Source organism: Caloenas nicobarica, chromosome 6 (genome assembly GCF_036013445.1).
Source record: "Caloenas nicobarica isolate bCalNic1 chromosome 6, bCalNic1.hap1, whole genome shotgun sequence".
Lineage (NCBI taxonomy): Eukaryota > Metazoa > Chordata > Aves > Columbiformes > Columbidae > Caloenas > Caloenas nicobarica.
In genome coordinates, this window is record NC_088250.1 from 37934182 (window position 1) to 37959078 (window position 24897).

At 36.9% G+C, this 24897-nt stretch overlaps 1 protein-coding gene across 1 annotated transcript in view; it reads left to right on the top strand.

Annotated features, from left to right (window-relative positions):
• ARHGAP15 (Rho GTPase activating protein 15) overlaps positions 1 to 24897 on the top strand; it is a 325750-nt gene that overhangs the window by 178051 nt on the left and 122802 nt on the right. The window contains exons 9-10 of the mRNA XM_065637984.1: positions 12562 to 12684; positions 21802 to 21900. Of these exons, the coding sequence (XP_065494056.1) occupies positions 12562 to 12684; positions 21802 to 21900 (222 nt within the window). The remainder of the gene's footprint in view (positions 1 to 12561; positions 12685 to 21801; positions 21901 to 24897) is intronic.

Below are 24897 nucleotides of genomic sequence, written 5' to 3' on the forward strand. Positions count from 1 at the left end.
TCAAACAGCCCTTTCCTGAATTTGCCCCTGTTTCATTTGTGTTTCTTGCACATGGATATTCAAGGCAAGGTCTTCCTACAGCCGTGGGGAGTGGAATTAACTCTTCCATATGGAAATGGCTCACCTGATACAGTCTAGGGATTATATTTATCTGTCTCATGGCCACTTTTTTTAGAGATAAAAGGTAACCAATCAGAACTTGCAAGTCCTGCTGTCTTTTAATCTTTTGCAACCAATGCATTCGACATGAAAACCAAAGAGTAAGCCTGCCTTAAGCCTTTTTGTAGCATATAAAATGTGTTCCTACATGTGATGACAGTTTTTGTAATTAATTTTTAAGGTGTTCAGTTTGTACAGAAAAGTAAGACTGATAAAACTGAGCAACACTTTTCAAACAGCACATTTAAAATAAATGGAATCAAAACAATAAAAAATACTCCAGTGGTTTAAAAACAAAACAAAACCACAAACACCTTGGAAAGAAAAATAGAAAAGCTTATCATTAAATTATAATTAAAGTCATGAAGACACCCTGTCCGGAACACAAATCTAGTTTAAAAAGCATGCAGGTATGAAGCCCTATTTGAGAGACTATGTCTCTGCAAGTAAAGCTTTATAGTTCACATATGTTGCAATCACATAGCAATAGTACATTTTATAATCCCTTTTGCCGAAGAAAGTCATATTCGCATCCAAGGGTCCAGAGCCTAAGGGAAGGGGGCCAGATGCAGGCAGGTCAGAAAAGGAGAGCAGCCAGATGCAGATTGGATCATTTGCCATTTAGCAGGCTTTGAGGTAGAAAAATATAAAAGAGAAAAATTTAACCTTTAGCTTGGTGGGTATCTATAGTAGAATACTTCATTCAAGGTGCAGGAACATGTGGCTTGCAACCACATTTCTCCGTGCTCCCTCTTTCTAGGACAGACCGGTTGTGTCCTATTCAGATAAAGCTTTTTCTCAGATCTTCTCTGGTCACCTTGTGATGCCTGGTGTTGTTAATGTGTGTGTCTGATATAAAATGATCGTTATATGCATCCCACCAGCCTGGCACTTTTAAAACATTGTGGTGAATGTGTCTGTTATGCTGACACATAATATTATGCTTCAAGGTAAAATGTTTTCTGGGATAAGAGTTAAAGAGCAGAGTAATGCAGAGGCAAAGAAAATTGGTGCTGTCTTGTCCATAATGCCTTTTGGGAAGAGTTTCTGGGGTGAACCGGCTCCTGAACAGCACTCAGGTTTTCTCTTGGAAAGAGATAGCTGGAAGGATGACTAAAAATTAGGCAGTGCAGGTGATGATCTCAAGATCACTCTTCGATAGCCTTCTATCCAAGCTGTAGGTACGTTCACTTAAATCAAAATCTTGGTCTCATTGCCATGGTTTCCAAGAAGTTAAGAACTTCTGTTCCTGTAAAAATAAGCTTTGTATTTATTTTTGTCTGAAAACATGTATAGTGTCTTTCTTGTCAATGTAAAATTAAAGATTATTATTTTAGGGTGCTATAATGCCCCTACCTTCTTTTCTTCATTTGAAGATATTTCAGTTGATACGTTTGAATGAAAATCAAAAGATAGCACTAAAAATTAATGGAGAAATAATGACAAGACTGAACTGTTGTAAGATGTTATCTGAGTGACGGATCAAGGGTAGTACTGATATTAAAGCACAATTACAAATAGTGGTATAGTTGACTTATTGTTGCAACTTTGCTTTGAATGTAAGTTATACATTAGTAATTTCTGTACTGAAAGTTTAAGTCTTGCTCAAAAAAAAATCTTTTGCTAGGTTTCCAATTTGGGGCATCTGGTAGTTTGGATTTGGGGTCCAGTTATGAGAAAAGTAAATTTTTTTATTAGTTGCCCAAGTGGCTTCAGTGATGGAGACAGAACAAAAGGTGTGGGAAAGGCTTGAGCAGAGAGGTGTCAAGGTGGTGTCATGGGGTAAAGGAAAGAAGATAAAAGGATCTTGAAACACCATTGGTTTGGTGCATAGTTTTTCTGAATTTTGCTTTCCTCTGGGTTACTGTAGCAGATACTGCCTGCTGAATAACAAACTGTGCCAGGCAAGACATACCAGTGGTCTTATCTCATCTGGTACACTTTTAAAAAAATCATTTGTAATTGGTGAATGCAATGATGGAGAGAATCCATCAAAGTTTTACTTTCTGTTATTAATAACTCACAACAAAAATGTTATTTGAAAACACTATTTATTTTGCGGGTTTTAGTCCAGAAAACTGTTAGCAGAATTCACCTTTTCCAAATAATTGTTGGAATTCATCTGTAGCTGTCCCTGCTCAAGTTACAGGCCATTGATAATAATAAAGCTTTCTAATTCTGTGACAGAATATTCATAACGTACTCAGCTAGATAATGGTCCTCAGGATCTGGACAACAAGACTTCAAAAGGCAGAGTCCTCTGATCTCTAGTTTCCTTATTCTCTCTAAGCTTGGAAGGTTTCAACTATCAAACATAGATTAAGTTTTATTGGTTGATAGTCTAATTGCATTTGTATTATCTTTCCCCTTAATATTTTCTTTTCTCTGTATTGGATTTCGTCCAAATATCCACGAAGCAGTTTTCTGACAATGTTTTGCTTTTGCTTTGATGCTTAACTGCTTAACACGTGAGTGCTGCAATAAGGTGCTGGTTCCTGATAATAGTTTTCCTTCTGGAAGGAAAAGTTTCCACAATATTCTGTGCTTTGCTTATATTTGATAGAGCTGTTCAGTTGAGGCTTTTCGTGGACAAGATAAGGTTTGGTTAAACATGTGAACTTTTGAATGTTTATTTGAACTAGATTTGACCTCTAAATTTGTCCATCATTAGTTATATTGCTTTTCTTTTTAGAGACTAAATTATGCTATTAAATATGTTCTAAAGTAGGTTAAGCCCCTGTGCAGTTTGTCAGCTGGAACTTTTAAACTAAAACAGTGTTCTATTGTAGCTTTTTAACATTTTGTCTGAATTTTAACCATGGCTGGTCCAACACCAAGTCAGTGCACCCATGCAAACCCCACATGGAGATGGTTGAACTGTCTCAACATTGTTGTGATGGCCTGATTTTATTTCAGGAAAAGATCATGATATATAGTGATTATTTGCCTGCTCAGGCAGCTCGTTCCAGTGCAGCTGTTCTGGAGATGGGATGAAGTATTAGATGTCACCGCACGCCCTGCAGTGTCTCTGGAGGTCTCTCCCTTCAAGCCCCTATGCAAGGGATGGGTGGACTTGGGGTCGCAGCTACTTCTGCAGCAAACATGCTGCACTAGCAGTGTAGAACCTGCTCATTTCTGGGGTCCCAGTTACTCATGCTTTCAGCTGACCACATCTGTGTATCCTCTTCGGGCTCATGTCTTAACTCAACTGACCCAGATCTTGCTCTCATGCTGCTTGGGTAGTGAGAAGGAGCCACCATCAGATCATAAGGAGAGTGGGTGGGTGCTGTTGTTCTCAGACCACCTTGGCCAAAGCTGCACTCGGTAGCACAAGGAAGGGAGGGGGACAACGTATAGTTTCTATTCGTCATTACGCAGCTGAACTGTATGACCTGATCTTTATTAGAAGAACAAATACTGTCAAAATCAATGCTAACAAAGCCCACGTCTTACTTAAACACATTGGAATCAGAGCTTTCGGGTAAGTGGTCAAATTTACAAGATAAACAAATATAATACATGGCTAAATATACTCAAAGCTTCATTCTGAGCTGTCCTTTTTCCTACTGTAATTACACTGTCTCAGCCCAAGAAAGAGGTTGACCCATGACGTATCTTACAAGGCACCTTTTCCCACTGGCAGCCTCTGTTGGGTAGGCTCACAAAAAAAGTCGTAGCTTCCACTTGTTCTGCTTTGTGTCTTTATATATATTTTATGCAAACCCTAAAGCACCTTTAATGGAAGTCTTTCCTGATGCTGCTTTGTAAGCAAAGAGCTGTAACTGCTGAAAAGTTTGAAAATCATTTGTGTTTTAACAAAGAGAAATAATTTCCATAGAAATATAAAATGAAGTTGGTGGCAGTAAAGGTCAATTTGACTAAGGCAGGGGTGTCAAACTCATTTTCACCGGGCGGGGGGCACATCAGCCTCGTGGTTGCCTTCAAAAGGCCGAATGTAATTTTAGGACTGTATAAATGTAGGAGTAGTTACATTGTAGGAGCAGTTATATCCTAAAATGAGCTTGACACCCTTGCTCTAAGGTTTATGTTAATGTGCATATAGATGTTGGAGATTCTTACCAGAACTTTCTCTTAAGGTAAGAAGTAAAGAAGATTCTTAAATCCATCTACTTATTCTTTTTAAGAATGAACTCACGAGTGATCTCTTGTTCAGTTATTCTTACTCTAATGATTTAATTGAGGTAGAAGTAATTTGATAGTCGACATAGAAACATAGTACAGCAAATGGATTTCAGGTCTTTGGCTAGATATTTGTTGATTACTTTAAAGATAATAGGTGCGCCTTTCTTCTTCACAAAATATCACATCTGCATTCACTGGAAAGTACTAAGCTTGCTGTATTAAAAGAGAAAAATATACTGGAACTTGTGGTTTGAAACAATACAGATGAATGTCACTACCATTTCTCATTGGCAATAAACAATTTTAATATGTTGGTTTTCATAACTTATGAGCTATGAATTAATTTTACTCTTTATTGTATGAGAAGCATTAGAAGTTCATCACGGGTCAAAACCATAAGGTTATGAATATAATTGGAGGCTGAGTGTAATGGAAATATAATTAAATTTTAAAATAATTTATTTTTAAATTTAGAAGTACAAAATATAATTGATAAGAGTCTCAATAAAAAGAAAATTCTTTGGTATGATATTCTTTCTGGAAAGGTCCCGTAAGATCAGATCTGAATAAAAGATTCAACAAGGTATCCAAGTGTGTGTCTAAATTTAAATATATGAATCATTTGTATGATTCTCAACAAGGGTGATATAAATACACCAATGCCAAGTCTCCCTTGTTCTCCACAGATAATTAGTTTGTTTTCCAAAGCATAAGGCAGAACTATATGTAGGTTTTGAAGTTAAAAGTGCACACATGGCTGGCAGTACCCAGCCACTCAGGTCTATCTGGTGCTCCTGATAGAAAAAGAAACCTTATAATTTTCCTGTCCTTTGTCTGACAATTTAGTGTACGTGATGACTATTTGTACTATTTGCAAAAGGTTGAAAAAGTTTTTTTAGGCTGACTCAGTCAGGAGGCAAGCATAAAGCCTTGAAAGTTATTGGCATATATTCCACAACAGAAGAAAACAAACAGAACTCCATATTCTAAAAAAACATTGAATGCGTTGCTTGTTGGACATTACTTGTTCAATGCGATCCAGAAAACATCTTCAGTTCCTTTCTCTGTGTTCTTCAAGCTTTAATTGTGTGTTTGTTTTCTTTTGGGAAGTCTGCTTAAGTAGTATTCTTATATTATATATGTTAACCCCCAAAGTCATTAATTCAAATATTGCTATTTTTAACTCAATAACTGTTGTGTTATATGAGTGGGATAAGACTGGCACAGGACAGCACTGAGTCACCCAGGTAGTGAAAGGCCAGGACCACTCTTCAACTCCCATTTGTCACACCATCCAAGTTATTGAGCATTTTCCTGGGGATTTTAACAACCTTCTCTGAAGCAGGGAAGTACATCAAATGCAAAAAGCATCTCCGTCATGCGCCTGCCTTTTGCTCATATTCATCTGTAATTAGATCACTCTTTACCTGAAAATTTACAGGAAGCAGCTACTGAAGGAGGCTCGAGATCAGGCGAAGTGAGTTCATACAAAATTGCTCTCCTCATTTCAGGGGGGATGAAGGACATAAAGAACTACAGTTACTTCGTGCAAAGAAACTGTGTCAAGAGTCCTGATCCCTGACATGAGCTTGGAGAGACCAGTTTCCCCTTCCCAAGCGCGCTGTGCTGTTCCTCAAGCCTGAACAGCCTGACTTTGTGTACTGCGGCAGATTTCATCCAAGCCCCACATGTTTTACATTAGATGAACATAAACTGGTCATACTGTGTGAATAAAACACAACTCATTGATTTCTGGCATTGTGGTTTTTTATATTCAAGTTAAGTGTGTATAATAGCATTTCTAATATTGTGACAATACCCCAAAAAATTGTGGAAAGAAAGGCTTGGCGTGTCCTGGGTGATCTAGTCCAGTCCCTCCTGTGACAAGGTACAGTGTTCTGTGTCCTTTTCCTTAAATTTATTAAGCTTCATCTTAAATTCTTTTAGTTTTATTTGCCACCATGGCTTCTTTGAAAGGGTGTTTTAGAACTTCGTATTATGGCCAGTTTATACGCATCTATTCTTGTGCCAACATTGTTCTTCAGTTTAAACAGCTCTTCTCCCTCCCTGCTGTCCTCTTCTCATCTCCTGCTCCTTTTCCCAACCCCATCAGCAAATTCGCAGAGAACAATCACTGCCTTTCTCAGCCGTTTTCTAGGTGGCCGAACATGCCAAGCTGCCCATCTGCTTTGGAAAGCTCCGCAGCCCCATTCTCCTGGTACTCGTCATGGCCACTGTCTGCACCTTTTCTGGAACAAATTTCCACCTCACACACGAGTGTCCAAGGTTGATACTCGGAAGAGAAATATTTGGTATTAATCCGTCTCTAACCGTGCATTGGGCAGTATTAGGTCTAATCTGGTTTCTCCAGCATCCAGTCTCAAAGTCACTAAGATTTTGTCTGATATCCTGATTCATGTCTGAACTGATGATGCTTCCCAGCCTTGAGTCACCAACATTTTTTGAATGCTCATACTTTTTCTGTTGAAGTCATTACTGAAAACACAAAGATCAGTTCCAAGAATATTTAAGGACTTGCACTGGTAGCTTTCTTTCAATACAGTAGTTCTCCTTTCAACAAACCTCATTTTAATACCTTATTTAGTCACTTCACAGTTATTGTTTCGATTCTCTCCATCTTCTTTAGTTTAACTAATAATTTCCCATTTGGCATCATATTAAATGCACAGATGAAGTCCAGTCTATTGCATTTTCCTTTTCTAAAAAAACCTACCCTATTTATTTTATTAAAGGAAGACATCAGGTTAGTTTGGCATGATCTTCCTTTATAAATCCAATGCATACTCAGAAATATTACTTTTCTAAATATCTGCAGTAGAAATACCGTTAAGAAAAGCCATGTGGGGATTGCCAGTTTGTTTCACAATGCAAGCGTGTGGTGATATTTAACACACTATTCATTTATTTCCAGTTATTATTAATGTAGGACAAAATTTTTAAAAAAATTTATATGTATCAGAGCATGATGCAAAATATGAATTATATAGTCATTTTATTGAATTTTTACTGCTAATGCACACAAATTTCACAAAGTGTAATGACACTACTGAGCACTTAAGTTGTTATGCTGTCATATTACAGAAAAATTATTTGTGCTATATAATCACTATTTTCTTTTTCCTATTGTTTATTTCTGAGCTTGCTTCATAAACATTTGCAAATGCAGATATATTTGCAAATATCTGTTCTAAACCCATAAACTTGATTGACTTCAGGTCCTTTTGTGCCCGTGCAAACAAAATCTTCCCAGCATCTCCTGGCCGGTGACGCCCATTCTGTCGCCTGATGCTGCAGTTCTTGGGTCTATGCTCTATAGTCATAAAACCCATAATTTTAAAACTTATCATAAACATAGGGATTAGGGGTAATGCCTGATTCCTGCGTTTTACCCACAGATCATTTGTTTAGCACTTTTAAGCAGATCATGTATCTGCCTCTGATTTTACTCTTTTACAAAAAAGATATCGTAATTATGGTGTGGGGATAACTCATGAGACCTGCCCAGGAATTACACTAAGGGATAAAATAGGATGACTGACAAAAGTCTTTAGCTCAATAAAGAAGGTGAATTGTTTATCCCTAGTAAGCAGACTGTATTGACTCCATCTCAGACCATCACAAAGGCAAGGAAGGATGTAGGGACTTGGTTCTGCATCCTCAAAATTTCAGTGCTGATTGAAAATCTGATCAGTTATACAGGCAATAATGCATTCTCCTCCTAAGAAAAGTCCTTAAAGGACTAGCAATAGTTTCACATCTGCTGCAGGCCAAAAAGAATCTGAAGACATGTTGAATTCCGAGTTCCAATGAAATCTAATAAAACTTAAAGTCATGAGTCATTGTATATTTTTAAATTAGTATCGCCTGGATTGTAGGCATAATCATACGCCTCTGCTTGATAAGATATATTTCTTCAGAAGGATGAGACACCCAGCAATTAAGCATTCCCATTACTTGAAATTAATTAGTTAACTAATGAATTCCTTTAAATTAATATTTTCACACATATGTGATAGTTCTGCTGTCAGACTGGTACTTTCATCAGCCAAAGTCATAGAGACCTACTTCTACCTCCCCTTTTGTCATCTCAGCTTTGATTCAGTCCTGCAAGATGCTGCTTAGGACTCTGGATATGAGTCTGTAAAGCACTTAAGAAAATTATTAGTTTAAGACAATTAGAGATCACAGCCCATTTGTATTTTAAGAAAGTTGCATCTAGGATTTTGATCAGTGTATTCTGTATTTCGAATGATCAAGCTTGTCACTTTTAGTGTTCCTTGTGAAAAGAATTAATAAATCTCAGTTTACAGGCGTTATCGTTATACTACAAGTCATCTCAATTTCTAAGAACTTCCCAAGATTTTGAAGTCCTGAAGAGTATTAAAAATTTTTCGCATGGTCCAGATGACTTGTGAGGTTTTATTCCTGCAGAACAAGGCTAATGGAAGTGAAGGTACTAATCTAAAACTCTTTGAATCTCTTAGTGCGTTTTCCACTCCCACTGCTGCTCTTCATTCTATAGAAGCCCTTTCCATGCAAACGAATTACATAAAATAATTTTGGGTGTTATAATAAACAGATAGGCAGCATAATAATGTATTTCAGTTAGGAAGAGGTACTTGGAAGAAATTGGTTTTGCTATACACATGATGTGAGGCAATCAATAGTGCTTTAGTCTGACAAGCACTGTCAATATCCATTGTCACAGTTCAGAAAGTCATTAATGGATAGTTCTTCAAAAACCAATGCTTTCAACATGTTAGAAGTGTTCAGCTATACTGTACCTGGCAGGAATTAATCATAGGTAAACCCTGGGGATTGTGTAGAAATGTTTTGTAAATTAAGACTGAAATAAAAGTCATCGGAAAGAACGTAAGATCATGTTATGTGGAGTTACAAAACCTTGCCAATAAAATATGGGGCTGTTTAGTACATATTAAAATATTTTACTTTCTGAATCATTCAGGCTCTGCCCAGAACATCACACCCAGGAAAAACAGTCAGCTAGAAATATATTGTCTAGGTATATGACTTGTGTTTTAGTTTCTCTACTAAATTCACAGAAAGTAACCACATACAAATTTTGATCCTTGCCCTGGAAAGGTTAGAGCCTTTCCTGGTTCTTTTAGTTGTGGCCATGCCAAAACCCTGGAGAAAGGCTTTTGTAACTTCCCTTTGCAAATCTGTTAACCACTGCTTAATCCTGCTGAAATTATAATATGTTTACTCTCATTGCATCATATATACAATTTACTGCATTAAATTATAGCAAACAATTCTTCACCTGTACATCTCAAAATTCCATTGATTCTGATGGTACTGTTTCTGCAGAACTGTGTGATTTGGGGGTGATGCAGTAATTCTTTCCTTTCACCTGTCTTCTTGTGTAAAAACTCTTGTAAAGACTTTATTTTGTGGTTTTGCATGAAACTCCTTGTTTTTATATGTTATTAGGAATATTAAGGCTAGAGTACAATGAATCAAATGACACACCTGTACAGTTTATGACAGGGAACATACAGTAGAATAAGCAGTAGATTTTATTTCCTATTATTTTATACTTAGATCCTTAAGTATCTTATTTTAGTTCTGTATGGGAACTGCTTTCCACTTTTTTATGTTGTTTGACATATGCCAACTCTCTTTTATGGAGGATTCTTCTGGGCAAATACAGAATCTGAAATTTAGAAAGGAAGCTACTAAAAACCAAAATATATTGTGTTTTTTGAGTTTAAAACTGTTTTGTTTTGTTTTTTTCTCTCTTGGAAGTAATATTGGATCCTCTTTGTATTTTCAAATATAATAGGAAAGTCATTTTAATGTGAGGATATCGCGAGAAGAGTGGTTTGGCAGGAGAAGGATAACTTCTAAATGAGACCTCAACAAGAATATTTCTGGCTAAGCTTGGTTTTGGAACATGCTATCTAAGCCCTTGATTTTCTGGAAGGCTTGAAGTTTCCCTCTGGTGACTCACACATGTTTAATTGAATAAAATAAGTAATTCAATTAAAATTAGCTTTGCTGCTGTTTTTAACTATATGCTATACAGTTCAACATGGAACATAGAAAGGATCCATGACAGTAATTATTTGTACCTCTAGATGTAGTTTTAACACCATAATTGCTGGGTTGATACATCTTTCTAAACAGAGGGATCTTTACTGTACCTGTCAAGTCATAGATCCCGTGTCCTGCCGTTCGCAGTGCGACCACATTCACTTCAGTTAAAATATCTTAACAAATGCGATGTATACCCAGAGCTAAGCATGTAGTTCAAGTGGGCATAAAACGCTCCAGAGTCCCGCAGAATGGGGAATGTGGCAGGCATCTTAAGTGACTTAAGACATTTTCACTCCTGCATCGTTTGCACTGGGGATCTTCACTGCAAGTCACAAAAAAACCCACACCAAAATATGAATTGCTACGGACAAAATGACCCCGAGCAAGAAGAGAGTCCTCAAACTAAATACAATTGACTTCACTATTTCAAAGTACCATTAAGATGCAGAATTAGAAACATCCATTTGTTGTTCTTTTTATAGCACAGCCAAGTCACTTGGAATTTTAGCTTGTTCCTGCCAAGGATTGCTGAATTTTGAACAAAAAGTCCTCCACTATAATGTTAAAAAAGCACCAACCATCTATTGAATGCTAATCTTTATATTCTATGATACATCACTCCAAGAATGCTACCATTAAAAAATGTGAATTTTATTTTTCATAAGTGATGGATTATTGTACCAGGCTGTGTATTTTCCAGTAAAGTGTCCTTTTATGTGTCCTGTGTGATTACTAATTTGTGGAAGTATGTGTGGGGTCATTTTAGTGCTGTGGGAAAATGGAGCACTCTTCTGTTAAAATCAGTGGTGAAATCAGAAGGAAGCTATGCTCTGATCATCATAGGCATGTGTTTAAATATTGCTTTCCTTAATTGGCTATGTTCTATTTACTTAAAATGAACAATTTGGCAAGTTTTTCTCCCTTGACAACAGCAAAGCATAAACCATTTTATAAGTTTGGCTGTTAAAATCCGATTTGTAATGTAAACCACGATATTCTAGGGTTGTTGCTGTTGCTTAACCAGTTATTTTAGCTTGCCATTGTTTTATAATTGTGCACCTTTAAATATTCTGGTGTTGTTTATAACCTATGCAAAACTTCTTGCTACAAAATAGCCCAATTATATTGATGATCATTTTATTTTTGTTCTATCTCTCTTCCCTTGGTTTCCCTCTATTCTTTCCCCTGCATTACAGGGGAGATTCAGTCTGGATGGGGAGATCTGTACAGCTCTGTCTGTCCCATTTTCCTGCTCAGCATTTTGGGGGAATCGGCAGGGTGAGAGCACCCAGGACACAGGATAAGGGTTGTTCAAAGGTGGTGAGGCTCAGGTGATTCGTTACAAAACTTTAAAAATCTGCATGTTAAGGGAAACCTTTGGAGAAAGTCTACCCATGGCACCATTGCTGCTTCTGTAACACCCAGCCTGGAGTGCTGAGTTTCTCCTTACTAGTAAAACTGCTTTTTTTGATAGCTATGGTGGTGCCCCGTAAGCACCTCAGCAGATAAAAAGTTAAATTTACGCCTTTGAAACTTCCTCCAGGGGATTTTCTGCAGCTGGGTTCTATGTCTTTTTGACATAGAGGAGGAATAAATCGAGCTCAAAACATTTCTCAGTTTGGTAAATGCCTAAATATAATAAAATATAATCATTAGGACAGGAATACTTTTCTTTCCATAAATTAATGCATCTTGCACACATTTCATGGCATGTAGCCATGTTTTCTATAACTGCATTAAATATATATATAACGCTTAATCCATCTTGGCAAGACAATTCAGTCCTTCACTAGTGGTGTAACCATCCATCCTTTCTCATAACACATAGTGTATGGCTAATAGTGCATAGCGCACTTGGAGCCCGGAGTTTTGGTTGAAAAATCATCCATGTGAAACTTGTGGGATTCGTGAACATTTCATGAGTAAACTGGTCACCATCCAGATACTTATGGGCGATAAATAATACAACTCTGTGAATAACCGACAGAGTGAACTCATCATGTTTATTCACAGAAGTATCAATCAGATGTTTTGTCCTATCCAGCCAGCTACATTGCTGACCTACCGCATGATTTTACTAGGGTAGCTATAGCCATTATTTTCTAAAGATATCTGAGCAAAATACTATTAGTTTTAAAATATCATTTCACTGAAGCTTTTTCTTTTGATTTCCTTTAGTTTTCAGACTGAACTACAGTGCCTCTGACACAAATGACAGAAGCCGAGTTAAAAGCAGATTAAAGAAGTTCATCTCTCGAAGACCTTCCTTGAAAACATTGCAAGAAAAAGGAATTATTAAAGGTGTGTTTGGTCTTATATATCTCTTTGGGGTAAAAATTAATTTTTCATTCTCAGTTAAATGAAATTGGACAAATACTTCTTAGACGTAGTTTTGTTGGTGTATCTCACACTGCTGAACTGTAAGGAAAAAAATCAATGTATGGTTACCTCTATCTCTGTGCTATCTGACTACAGCTTCAATTTTTCTGCTTTGGTGTGCATGTGGTAGAAGCTGCTCCATTTAACGCAGGCACTCACAATGCACTTTGCAAATCACCTTGCTGCACATCTCCATTTCTTTTTAAGAAAAAGATGTTGATATTGTTTTATATTTTAGAATCCAAAATAAGAACTTCAGATGATGTACTGACTAATTTGTTTTCTAGGGTAGGCTGGAATACTTTCTGCTGTCTTCTCTCATTATTTTTCTAACTCGCCAACAAAATATTTTTAATGATTTAAAATACATGCCTGTGAACAATAAATGCTTTGAATCTGTGATTTTTTCCTACTCCAATTTCTTTCTAACTTGGTCAGCCATCACTTTCACATATCCTGAAAATCCTGTTTCTTAGATAAAACACATTTGTAAGTTTATCCAAGGAGTTTTGCTATAGAAGCTGATAGTTAACTTGAAGGCAGTAGAGTTCTGACCACTAATAATCAAACAAAGCCATGCTTTCAAATATTGTCTGGAATAATGCTTTAAAAATTCACGCACTCCCATTATGTGTGAAACCCACAACTGCACATGCAAATTGACTAGAAAGAGGCATTTTGCCAGCAGCCCCTGTCAATCGCTGGAATGTGAGTTTTCCAGTGGTGTGTCAAAAATGGCAAGGGGTGTTGCTAGTGTGTATTAAACTTGTCTGTCCCGAGCCAAGAGATTGACCCCAGCCAGCAAAAGCCAAAGCAACCACAAGAGTTAAACACCAACTGGGCCCATGTCTAGAGAGAAGGAGAAGATTTTATGAATGAAGATCTTATGTTTTAGATAGATGCAGAAATGTTCAGTGCGATGTTGCTTACTGTAAGGAAGTCTTCATTACATTAAATCCCAAGCCTTAGTGATGGGCTTCTGCTTCTAACTGTCACAGAGACTTTAAAAAATGTAATTTATATGTAAATATGTGTGTGTGAGGTGTGCACACACTCACAAAACTTTCAGGATCTGTCCTTAAACATATGTAGTATCTGATTTCAATACAGTGGAGGGTTTTACTTCTTTGAAGTACTCTGTGGGTTGAGAGTGGGATTTGAATGCATCATATTAGTTTGTTTCAGTTATTACGGTAATAGAGTAGTAATTTATAGCCTTTTAATTTCTGGATTTAAGGGGGTTTTTTTTTAGTTTAATAAAGTGTGGCTGATGAATCTCCTGCGGTGTTACACAGGGATCAGAAGTGATCCCTGCTAACAAATCCAGATTCATTAGCATAACTCAAATCCATCCTCTAATATATCTCTCTAGGAAAGCCAGATGCATTTGGTTTTGGCTACAGTTGCATTAAAGTCTTGATTCATAAGCATAGCTTGGTTCTACCTGGGGTACTCTTCCATGGATAACGAAGGTACATGATTTGTGACAGAGTAATTCAGAACTGATACCCAGCACGGTTTTATTGCCAAACTAATGTTACCATGAAGACAACATGTTAGTTATCTACCATGAAGTTTCATTAGGATTAGGTTTTGGCCATGCAAATGAGGCAGGATTCGTTAGCACAGCTTAATTCCAATCTACGGTAAGTCTATATGAAATGCTTATTTGATAAGGTTCCTTCATTGTCTTCACCAGAGTTTATCCCTTAATCTGTTAAAATGTTATGAAAATGCAGTTGCACTGCTTATGCAGAGACCACTTTTAAATGTTAATTTTTAGGCTCACATTAGAATATTTTTAAATCACAAAATGCAACCATCCAAATTAAAAATGCAAACTTGCCAAATTTTGTATTATAAGATGCATCTATTTATTTTTCTAAAGGTGACTTAAATGGTTGCAGAAACCTCTCAAAACTATTTATTTGCTCATTTCTTAAGGGAAAAAATGTTAACCAATTTTTACAAGAAAAAATTCCTCCAGCTCTGAGAACATACATACTAACTTTTATCCCATAGGGAAATACTTCTGTCAGAACTGTAAATCCCTTAAAATAGGGGCTCGTAACAAAAGTGTGTCTAAAGCCTTGCAGGACATCTCAGTACCAAATTTCTGACAAAGAACTGTTCTGTGTGCTAGTGAAGAATTGATGTAAATATCTGTGAAGCGTGTGGTGTTAATTACTCCAATGCAGTGGCACTGTAGGTGCTGTGAAAACCTTCACTTTTCATCAAGTGCTATTCATATTTGCCAGGGGCACTATAAAGCTCTCAAATGTATATTGATTTTTTACATTGTATGTCACATTGGAACCAAAACTCCAATAAATTTAACACATAAATTATAGTCATGAGTAAATACATTTTAAGGTGGTAAGTTCTCTTAAACACAGTTCTGTGCTCTGTTAGTCACTGATGTGTACACACTTGGCCAGAAGACTTGACACATTTCTCCACATTAACCAAATTTGGGAATAGAGGCTTCAAAATTAAATAGCAGTTTGATCTCCTGGGGTACTTTGTTCTGCCAACACTGTTATCGGAAAATCTAGAAATTATGTGATTGTCATTTAACTCTTAACCAAACTTTGCTTATGTAGGATGTAGCAAATATTCATGTAGTAAATAAAGTAGGTAGTTAACAAATGGGAAGACTGAGAAGTAGGAGGATAATAATCAGACAAGGGAATGTAGCAGACCAAATTGTAAATGTGAGTTGCACATTGATCTAAAATGAAGACGCACCAAGACTTTACGTGACAAAAAGTTATTTTTGTCATCGCTGTCCCATTTGCTTTCTAGTTCTTTGTGTAGAAGAAGCCAGAATGGGAACAGCACATTTGCTCCATTCACTGCCATGGGCTGGTGACTGGGGATTTTTATTCTCCAGTGAGAACTCTAATGAAGATCATCAGTCCTTCTCATTCCATCTCACTCATACTTCTTTGATCTGAAAGCATTTTGAGTGGTTCTTGAGATGACGAGTAATACAGTATCTTTGTGTAACCTGTATACATCTATATGCACGCTTATATTCATATACATCCACACATGCACGCAAACCTAGAAACAGTAAACAAGAGGTGTGTTCCATGTCTGCCATATTAACAGTGTTATTTCGAGAATAACTATGTTGAAATTTATATGCTAGGGCAGGGGGTCCTCAGTTCCTTGGGACTGAAATATTCTCAGAATTTACAGAATCTGCACTAATATGCTAGAAAAATAATATATAAATCTTCCCTTTTAAAACTACTTTATAGTCTATAATTGAACTTTGATCTTTATGTTTGAGCTTTGTCATGATTTAATATTACCCAAAATGAATTGCCAACCTTCAACTTGATATTGGCCTGCTAACCTCCTGATTTCTGAGCCTTTCTAGTCCACACACAGACACAAAAAATACTTCTGCGAAACTGTGATTTTAAAGCTCTGGTGGTTGTTTCGGCAATAGACTGTCACAAAATACACTTTCAGTAAATGGTAAAAAAGCATGAGTAACAACTTAACATTAATGACACTGTGGGAAATGAGGAAAAAGCTATGCAGCTGGCAAGAAATCAATCTAGTTTTTTTGGGGGGCGTGTTTTTTTGGTTTTGGGGTGTTTTTCCCCCAAAAGATAGACACCAAAGGAGCTTCAATAAATTCATTGAATTCATTTCGTAAGTTAAGGGAAAACCCAAAACAGCATAAAAAATTGGAATGGTTACAACTTTTTCAAGACAAAAATAAAAGCCACTCAATTGCTAGTGAAAGGAACTAGCTGTGATTTGGCTTGATAGCCTATAGAACAGGGCTCAGCATATGTTGGTGGTTGTGCAGATAGCAGCATAGAGATCACCAATCATTTTCTTTCTAGACAAGGGAAAAGTCTTTATTGTCTCGTATGTCTCAATGGACGTCGGAGCAGTTCAATGTAATGAGTGTAACGTTCATGAGAAGTCCAAAAGAGTAGATTAAGACCTACCTTTGGTGTGTTCTGTAATTCTTCTGGGGTATGCAGGAATTTAGCAAGTAATCTGGTGCCCATAATAATTTAGAGAAAGTTAGGAAGTGTTTCCTTTGAGTTGCAGGGACAGTGAGTCACAAGGGTGTTTCTTTCTTTCTTTAACCACCATGTGGACTTTTGGAAGTATGTTTCCCAAACCTTGTGGACAGCCAAACACTGGACAAAGTAATTTATTTTTTTTTCCTTCGACATTATGGTCAGAAGAAATTCAGATATTTTAAAAACGTCTCATTTTTGGATGCATGCTTTGAGGAGCACAGCAGACTTGCTCTCTTTTAATTCAAATGAGCTCTTGTCCCAGTAAAATACCATCATTTCTTAAAATGGACCAGTGTCTGCAGTACTCTCTACTTTCCATTTTTCTGAGAATATGAAACAAATCTAGTAGCTCATATGCCACTTAATAGTAACTGTTCACAAATGTAATTTTTTTTTTTAAATTGATGACCACCACAGATCAACGATATATAGTAAATCTCCAAGTTAAAAGGACTGGCAAGATTCCCAGCTAGCATAAATCACAGGAGCTCCACTGACAATCTCCCTGACTTTGGTCAGCTGAGGACCTGGCCCACTTATTGTAAAAGCATCATGGCATTATTTGGAGCCCCAGTCTGGGATCAGCATCATTTTAATGTCTGACTTAATATGTCTGACGCTACAGAACGAGCAGCTAGAAGTCACCTTCCAGAATATGGCCCTTTGCAACCACACCCCTTCCTCCTGCAAAAAATTAGCTGCTGCGGTGCCTACTGTTCTGTTCTTCTCTCTGTACATTCCTCTTTTATTTCAGCTTTTCGTTCTCTTTCCCCCTTTTCCCTCCCAATATTCAAACAGATACAAAGAAAACAAACAACTTAGATGTCTATACAGAGCTCTGGTAATCCAGCAGTTCAAATCCAGTTGTAGTAGAGTTAACTCTGCTCCTGGAAGGTACTGAATTGTGTAAATATAATTCACGCTTCGAAAAACTCGGGCATTACACCATTATACCTTCTCCTTTTGTGTCAGAATTCGAGCTTCTCCCTGAGAAATGGGCAGATGAGCCACAGCCTTCCCTGGTTTTTTAATAAAAAACACTGAAGGAGGAGTTGCTTCCAAGTGTGGCCACATCTCATCCCTGTACACCAAAACCAGTTAAACAATGACATTCTCAGTGAGGATGTGGCTTGAATGATTTTGTTTTAATTGTTTCTTTTCCAGAAGTATTGTCTCCCATAGACTAGATTTCTGCAGCTCAGAATTAGTGGCTTTGCTGCAGCCTGCGAGAGCTACTCAAAAAAAAAGGAGTTCTGTCGGGCTCTGGGAAAACTTGAAGCTCACCAGAAGGAGCAATTCATTGCAGCTGTAATCATCATTTTATATTATACAACTTGCGAATGTCCATTCCCTCCTCTTCTGGTGTCTCGTTTTATATCCATGTGCAAAGCTGTCACACCCCCCACCATCTTAAATAGAAAGTTGAATGCGCAGATATCAGGGATGTGTAATGTAAACCATACCACCAAACATATTATGAATATATTGCTCTTCTTAAAAATGCTTGTTGGTTTTTCATACTACAGTATTGACTAACTGTCTGTGTTTGATGTATGGTTTACCAGCCTGATGTAGACTTATGGTTAGAGCTTAACTTGTTAGTTCTGCTTTTGCAGCCAATTCAGAATAACTACAGATGCCCCAAGATATTAAAATTGACTGCTCAAATGGACTCAGTGTGGGAGTTTCATTGGTTTTAAATTGATAACAGCTGAAAGAGTGAATGATTAAAGCTGTATATGGGCATAGTATGCAGCTCCTTTGTACAAGCTCTTGTGAACAGAATCCTGTGTATGGGAAATTGCCTTTGTTCTAATAAAAGATACTTCTGAACAATTGTTAGTTTAAATTTTTAAATGATGAAACAAGAGCATTTCAGGAGCCTATAGAGGAAATAACTCCTGAGAAACTGGAATAACTCTGAGAAGATAAAGTGGATTTCTATTCAGAGGGGAGCATTTAAAGTTAAGTAGCATTCCATAAGGTGGTAATCGCGTCTATTTCCCAGGCATTTGAGTTAAATAAGCTGGATAGGAAACATAAACTGTCATAACAGGAGGTTAGGAGTGTTGTGTACATCTTTTTTTGTGTGTGTGTCATAAGAAACGAAGTTTTGAAAGCGCCTTATCACAAATAAATCAAACAAAGGCTTTTTTGCTTCTTTTATCTCTTTGGGAGCAGTTCTTATTTTTTGAAAAAATCTTATGGATTGTTTCCTCTTAGGCTAGTTTTAAAATATATACACATTCCTATAAAAGAATAAGAATATAAGATTTTAATCTTATACATAAATCTACTTAACAAAAGTTAGGAAGTTGCCATTCCTATAATTCCTTGTTTTCAAAGGAAAACAAAGGTGCACAAACAAATCTCAACTGATTTTTCCTCAACCATCCCTGTGACCTGTAAGAGCGTAAATATGGCAGCGTAGCTACTGCCATTCCCATGTTGATGCACAGAAACAGATCCTGCAAAAAAATCAATTGACTAGAGAGAGTCATGGAGCTTGCGGTTCAGGAGTACCCAGAATTCAGAGTGTTTGGATGACTCATGAGACCATGTGCTTACAGATACTCATGAATTTCTAGAAGAGGAAAAAAATCCAAAGCTGTTGTGTGTCATTGTTTTAGTCTCTTTTGGTGCTCAGCAACAATGAATGCTTATTTGCTGCACCTTCCATTCAAGATAAAAATCCTGAGTGCCTAATTTTTAAAGAAGAGGTGTTTTAATGCTTAACTGTACGATAGGGGATGTGAATACATACATATAGTGAAAGGTACAGAAAATGAGGTTAAACATTTTGCTGGAGAAGACATGGAATCTGCACCCAGAAAAGAAGTAATGGATTAGGTGAGAAGTGTGCAATAGTTTCCAGCCTTTTTAATATTTCCTCCTAGAAATACCAAGTATTCTGCATTTATACTGGGGACTGAAAGAGTAACTGCAAAATAATCCTGGAAGTTGGTTATAAAGAGGTTATAAGAGAGAAGAGAAGCTGCTGAACACCCATGCATTAATTTTGTTCAGTTCTTCATGTGTTGCCATCAAAACACAGTGCAGTACTTTGCCTGTTTTGCTTCCAAAACTGTTTACAAGTGTCTTTGTCCACCAAATAAGATACATTTTTGCTTCTTTTTAACATAATTTACATTGGAGACCATTCCATATTATGCAAAGAATTTGACAGGTCTTTGCTAAAATTTTAAAAAACAATTAAGATGTCAAAAGAGGAAGTGCTAGTACATTTTAATCATAAATCTCTGTATATATAATTACCACTGAAGGCAGCTATAAATGTTTTATGAAGAAAATGTAACCAGACTGTGCTTTGTCAGAAACATAACCCCAAAACATGTAACAGACTGTTCGCTAATGCTTAACGCCACACATGCACACAATCTTCTTCAGCGTAGTTTTGTGAACCCGGTCCTCCATCCCTTCTGTAGCCCAAACTCCGACTAACTTAAATTCAGGCTTTAGTGTACTCTGCCAGAATGTAGATCACATGCACTGGGAGGTGCCGGAATCATAGAATAGTTTGGGTTTTAAGGGACCTTCAAAGGTCATCTAGTCCAACCATCAACTTCCTTGATACATATCAAGAAGTCCAAACCATCCCATGCACACCACCTTGTTTCCCTGATTGTTCTCTGCTCTGGGGTATTAGGAAAGAAAAGGCAATCAGGTTGCTCTTGAAATCTAAGCTTAGTGAGAGATAGCAGCGATTAACAATAGGAAAGCGAAGCTTCTTGCAAAGCAGAAAATAAACAAATGAAGTTTTGCCTGTTAACGAGAAAAAGGTGCACTGCTTGGAGGAAGAAGCCTTCAAACTGATTATGGTGGAACATGGTGGGACTGACTATGGAGGAAATATTTAGTGCCGTGGGAGCCGTAGAGGACAGCAGGAGCTCCTGCTGTTCTGCATGTCACTGTGCTTGCTGGGTTTGCTCTGCAGAGCCCGAGCTTGTGCTAATACCCCTGAGCTATCTATACAAAAATTTCGAAAGCTTCTGTGCCAAGTTCCAAAATGTACTAGTCTGTTGAAATGCTATATGGAGACTGTCTCTTTGGATAAATTACGGTAGCACACTCCTATTGTTTAAGCATTTAACTGGCTCCTATTGAGTAGTTTCTTTCATCTGTTTGATTCATTTTGATTCTAACTGACAACATCCCCATTAGTGATTGCTCCTTTCATAAATTCTCAAACATATAAAGTGGAAATGAGGTGGAGGAAGCTAATTAGTAATCTGAGGAGTTTAACTTGCTTATACAAATATGTTTTAAGATCAACATTCTAAGTTGCTCAAAACTTTAAAATCATAAAAACTTAAAGGTAGCATTATCTACTTAAGTGATTATTCATCAAAGAAACAACACAAATGACAAGTTAAACTTAGTTTAAGAGGAAATCTTCATCAAAACACAACTAGGATATTCTATTTTTTTAATGGGCAATTTAGTGACCAAGAAAACCTCTTGTAAAGATGAGATGAAATTGCACCAAGTCCTAACGATGCAAAGTAATTAAGCCCTTGCATCCCTACGGTGATATATGGCAAGAGTGGAACTCTGTATGCACAGAACAGACAGGTTGCCCAACAATATACCTTTCAAGTTTGGGCCAACAGTTAATATCAAGTAGGATTAGGGATTCAACAAGGTACAGAGCAGTATCTCTAGAATAGCCTTCACTTTTTTTATGTCAGCTCCAAGAAACCTCCAGAGGCCACAGCTTCCAAGCCTTAGAAAGCTCAGGGTCTAAAGGCAATTGAAAGTTGAGCCCAACCTTAGTGCCAGGAGCAGCAGGTATTGAGAGGTTTGGTTTTGGGACAGGCGTTAACAGCCACTAGGACTCCAAAAAATTTGTTTCCAACTTTGTCTGTCTATCTTTGATACCTGAGTTTTTAATTAATATGAAAGCTCAGAAGAGGGATAATAATGTGCGTTAATGTATTCTTCTCTCTTCTTTTTCCAAATGTAGATCAAATTTTTGGCTCCCATTTGCACTTGGTTTGTGAGCATGAGAAATCTACAGTCCCCCAGTTTGTAAGACTGTGTATAAAAGCTGTTGAAAAAAGAGGTGAGTACCTTAATATTTAATATTATTTTATTTTTTCTATTATTAATCAGAACTTTAACCTTGTAACTCTGAATTGTCAGGGTAGGCAGACAGCTCAATTTGTAATATAGCTATGGACTGAACTATATCACATTCTGTACCTTCATTTTCTTGATATGATAAGGCACTAATAGTACCAAGTCATGCTGATTATTCCTTATATTTTGTTTGGCATGTTGTGGTTTTAGTCTTTCTCTGGGTAAGCAAATGCTAAACATCAATAAAATGCCAGTAACTCTCATTCTGAAGTCTCTGGTGAGTGTAATGCCAATACTTTTTCCTAAATCCTGAATTATATTCAACCAAAATAAATTATTCTAGTGTGAACATTTTTTTTTAATGCATACAGGTGTCTAATTTTTTAGTGATTCTTAAAAGCCAAAATATTGTAAGAATATTGGAATAAGTATTCATCCCCATTAAAAGTTTTGATTAATTAAATAAGAATTTTCATGGTATAAAAAGATGAGCTTAACACTGTTGCCTGTCTTCCTTTCTTCAGAGTGCATCTTCTCTCATTGAAGGTCATTTTCTTTGGAAGGTACATGCGGTAGATGCAGAATCTTAAAATGTATTGTATAAAAATGTGAGGCTTCATCACCATCTGTTACAAGTTTACAACTTGTTCCAGGGATCTAGGGAAACATATATCTTGCAAAAGATAGAAAATTTATTTTCAGAACAAGGCTGGGTGAACCCATTGTCACTGCCATATACTGGAGCCTCAGAACAAGAGAACCAATGAAAAATAAAAAGATACTTAGGCCGTTAACCACAAAGGAAAAAGCTATTTTAATTCCATCTTTGTTACCTGGTTTTATAGAGAAAGGTGCAATAAAACTACCCTGGAGTTTCAAACTCTGGGAAATTCATGCTTTAATTTCACAGCAAAGAGAGCACTGGGATATTATTATTCCCAGAATGATTGGCAGGAAGTCATAGACTAACAAACCGGAGATAATTCGGTAGGGGGAGATAGTAGCATTGGTTTTTTGGAGGAAGGTCGAGGCTGGATAAAGAAAGAGGCAAAGAAAGGGGAGAAATGTGTGAAGTGACTATTAACAGAAGAGGAATTGTGAGGAGAAATTCAGAACATGAAAAGGAAAGACAGAGATTAGATTATAAAAATGCCATACCACGCAGAACACGTCTAATTGACTGTTTGGTTACAATCTTAGCACAGGTTCTCCAAAAGATGCACTGGATATTTAATAAGTGTTTTGTAGTATCTGACCACTCCTCCAGGAGAAGTGAGGCCTGAGGTCTCTGCACTGCTGAACTGTAATAGAAAAATCCGAGAAACCTAATTAAATGTTTATCGTCTGTGTGATTATCAGAGAAAAGTTCACAGAAGAAAATTAAAACATCACTGTTTCTCCAGAGGAGTTCATCCTTTGCAGTATTGCGCTATTGTTCTTGTGTTTCCTTCAAACTTGCTATGACTTGAGAAGTCCACCCCTTTTAGTTAGTCGTGTATGTAAACAAAAGCTAATCATATGGCATAAGATAAAAATTTCGTTTTATCACTGTATTTATGAGTTTATATTTGATATACAGTGTTTTCTATTATCGTTTTCTTGGATTAAGACGCTTGCATTTACTCGCGTTCTATTTACCCAAAGTGGTGTTTTTACTAAGTTCTGGCATAAACTATCTCAGGACAGCAGTAATTTATGTGAAGCTAAGTCCAATGTTTATGCAAGCTTCTGATGACATTTTATACCGGGGTTGGTATTAGGAAGCAGCATGTGGAGGTGCCAAGTCTCCCAGCATGGCTGAGACTCAACAGATCTGAAGGCCTCTTCTTAATGGCCAGATATGCCTCCAGCCAAGATACTCAACTGCAGAGTCATGGGAAATACTTATGTACCAATTATGGGAAAGGCACATTTAATGAAAACTGTATGTTTACTTTCATAGTCTTAGTAAGATGGCCTGGATACTCGGTACAGCTGGCATATTGGCTGTTGTAGGAAAGGGTTGTTTTTTTTTTTCCCTATTTAGAAAATATATCGTCTACATACTGTAACTGTACCAAAATGTTACTTGCGTGCTTCGTTTAAGATAAAGGATTATTAGGAAAAATACTTTAGGAGACTAACCCTAAATGTTACAAAACATTCATATGTTGCCGAACGGTTGTGTTCTTATTTATGAGCTCATGGTTTTAATTATTATTTACCTATTGATATTCTATGTGCTTTTCTTTTTTTTTTAAACATTATTACTGTACACAGAAAGTCTAGCAGTGATCTGAATAAACCATATTAATTAGTGCATTTTCCTGTCTAGATGAGGTTACATACAGTAGCCAACTGTAGTAATATTCTCCCACAGATTAAAAATGCAGAGGGTGTCATTAGCTGTTGGTAAGATCTCCTGTTTAGTTACACTATTTTTAAATGTATATCTACATTGAAACCAAAGGAATTATTCTGAAATTATTTTGCTACAGCTTAGATCAGATTTTGGTCATTTATCCCCTAGGCTACTGTTCACATATTCACCATTTCAGGACGGGGGTGCTTTATAAGGACTGGTCTAAAAATTCTTAGACCATAGTGCATATTTATCTCTCCAGCAAGGATTCACTTGTTCAACAGCGAATTCCGTTTTTTCAGCCTTTTTTTGGTATTTTTAGTTACTGAAACAGGGCTGGGAAGCAGAAGGTCTTTCTACATTTACTCAGCCATCTTGCAAGGCCGGTAGTGGAGTTTAATAGAGACAGTCGATAAAAATATGCCCGTTCTTGTAAACTTGCAAGGCAATCGTCGCATTTAAATTTATTCTTTTTTTTTTTTTTTTTAATGAAAGCTCAGGTTTTTCTTCATTCATCCTCTATTATTTATTAATTCATAATTTTTGATGAACTTCTTGTCCCGAGTCCTTAGCTATACAGACCTATGCCACTGAAGTCAAAGGTATTTAGGCAAAGAGCATTGCACCCTTGGTATCTAA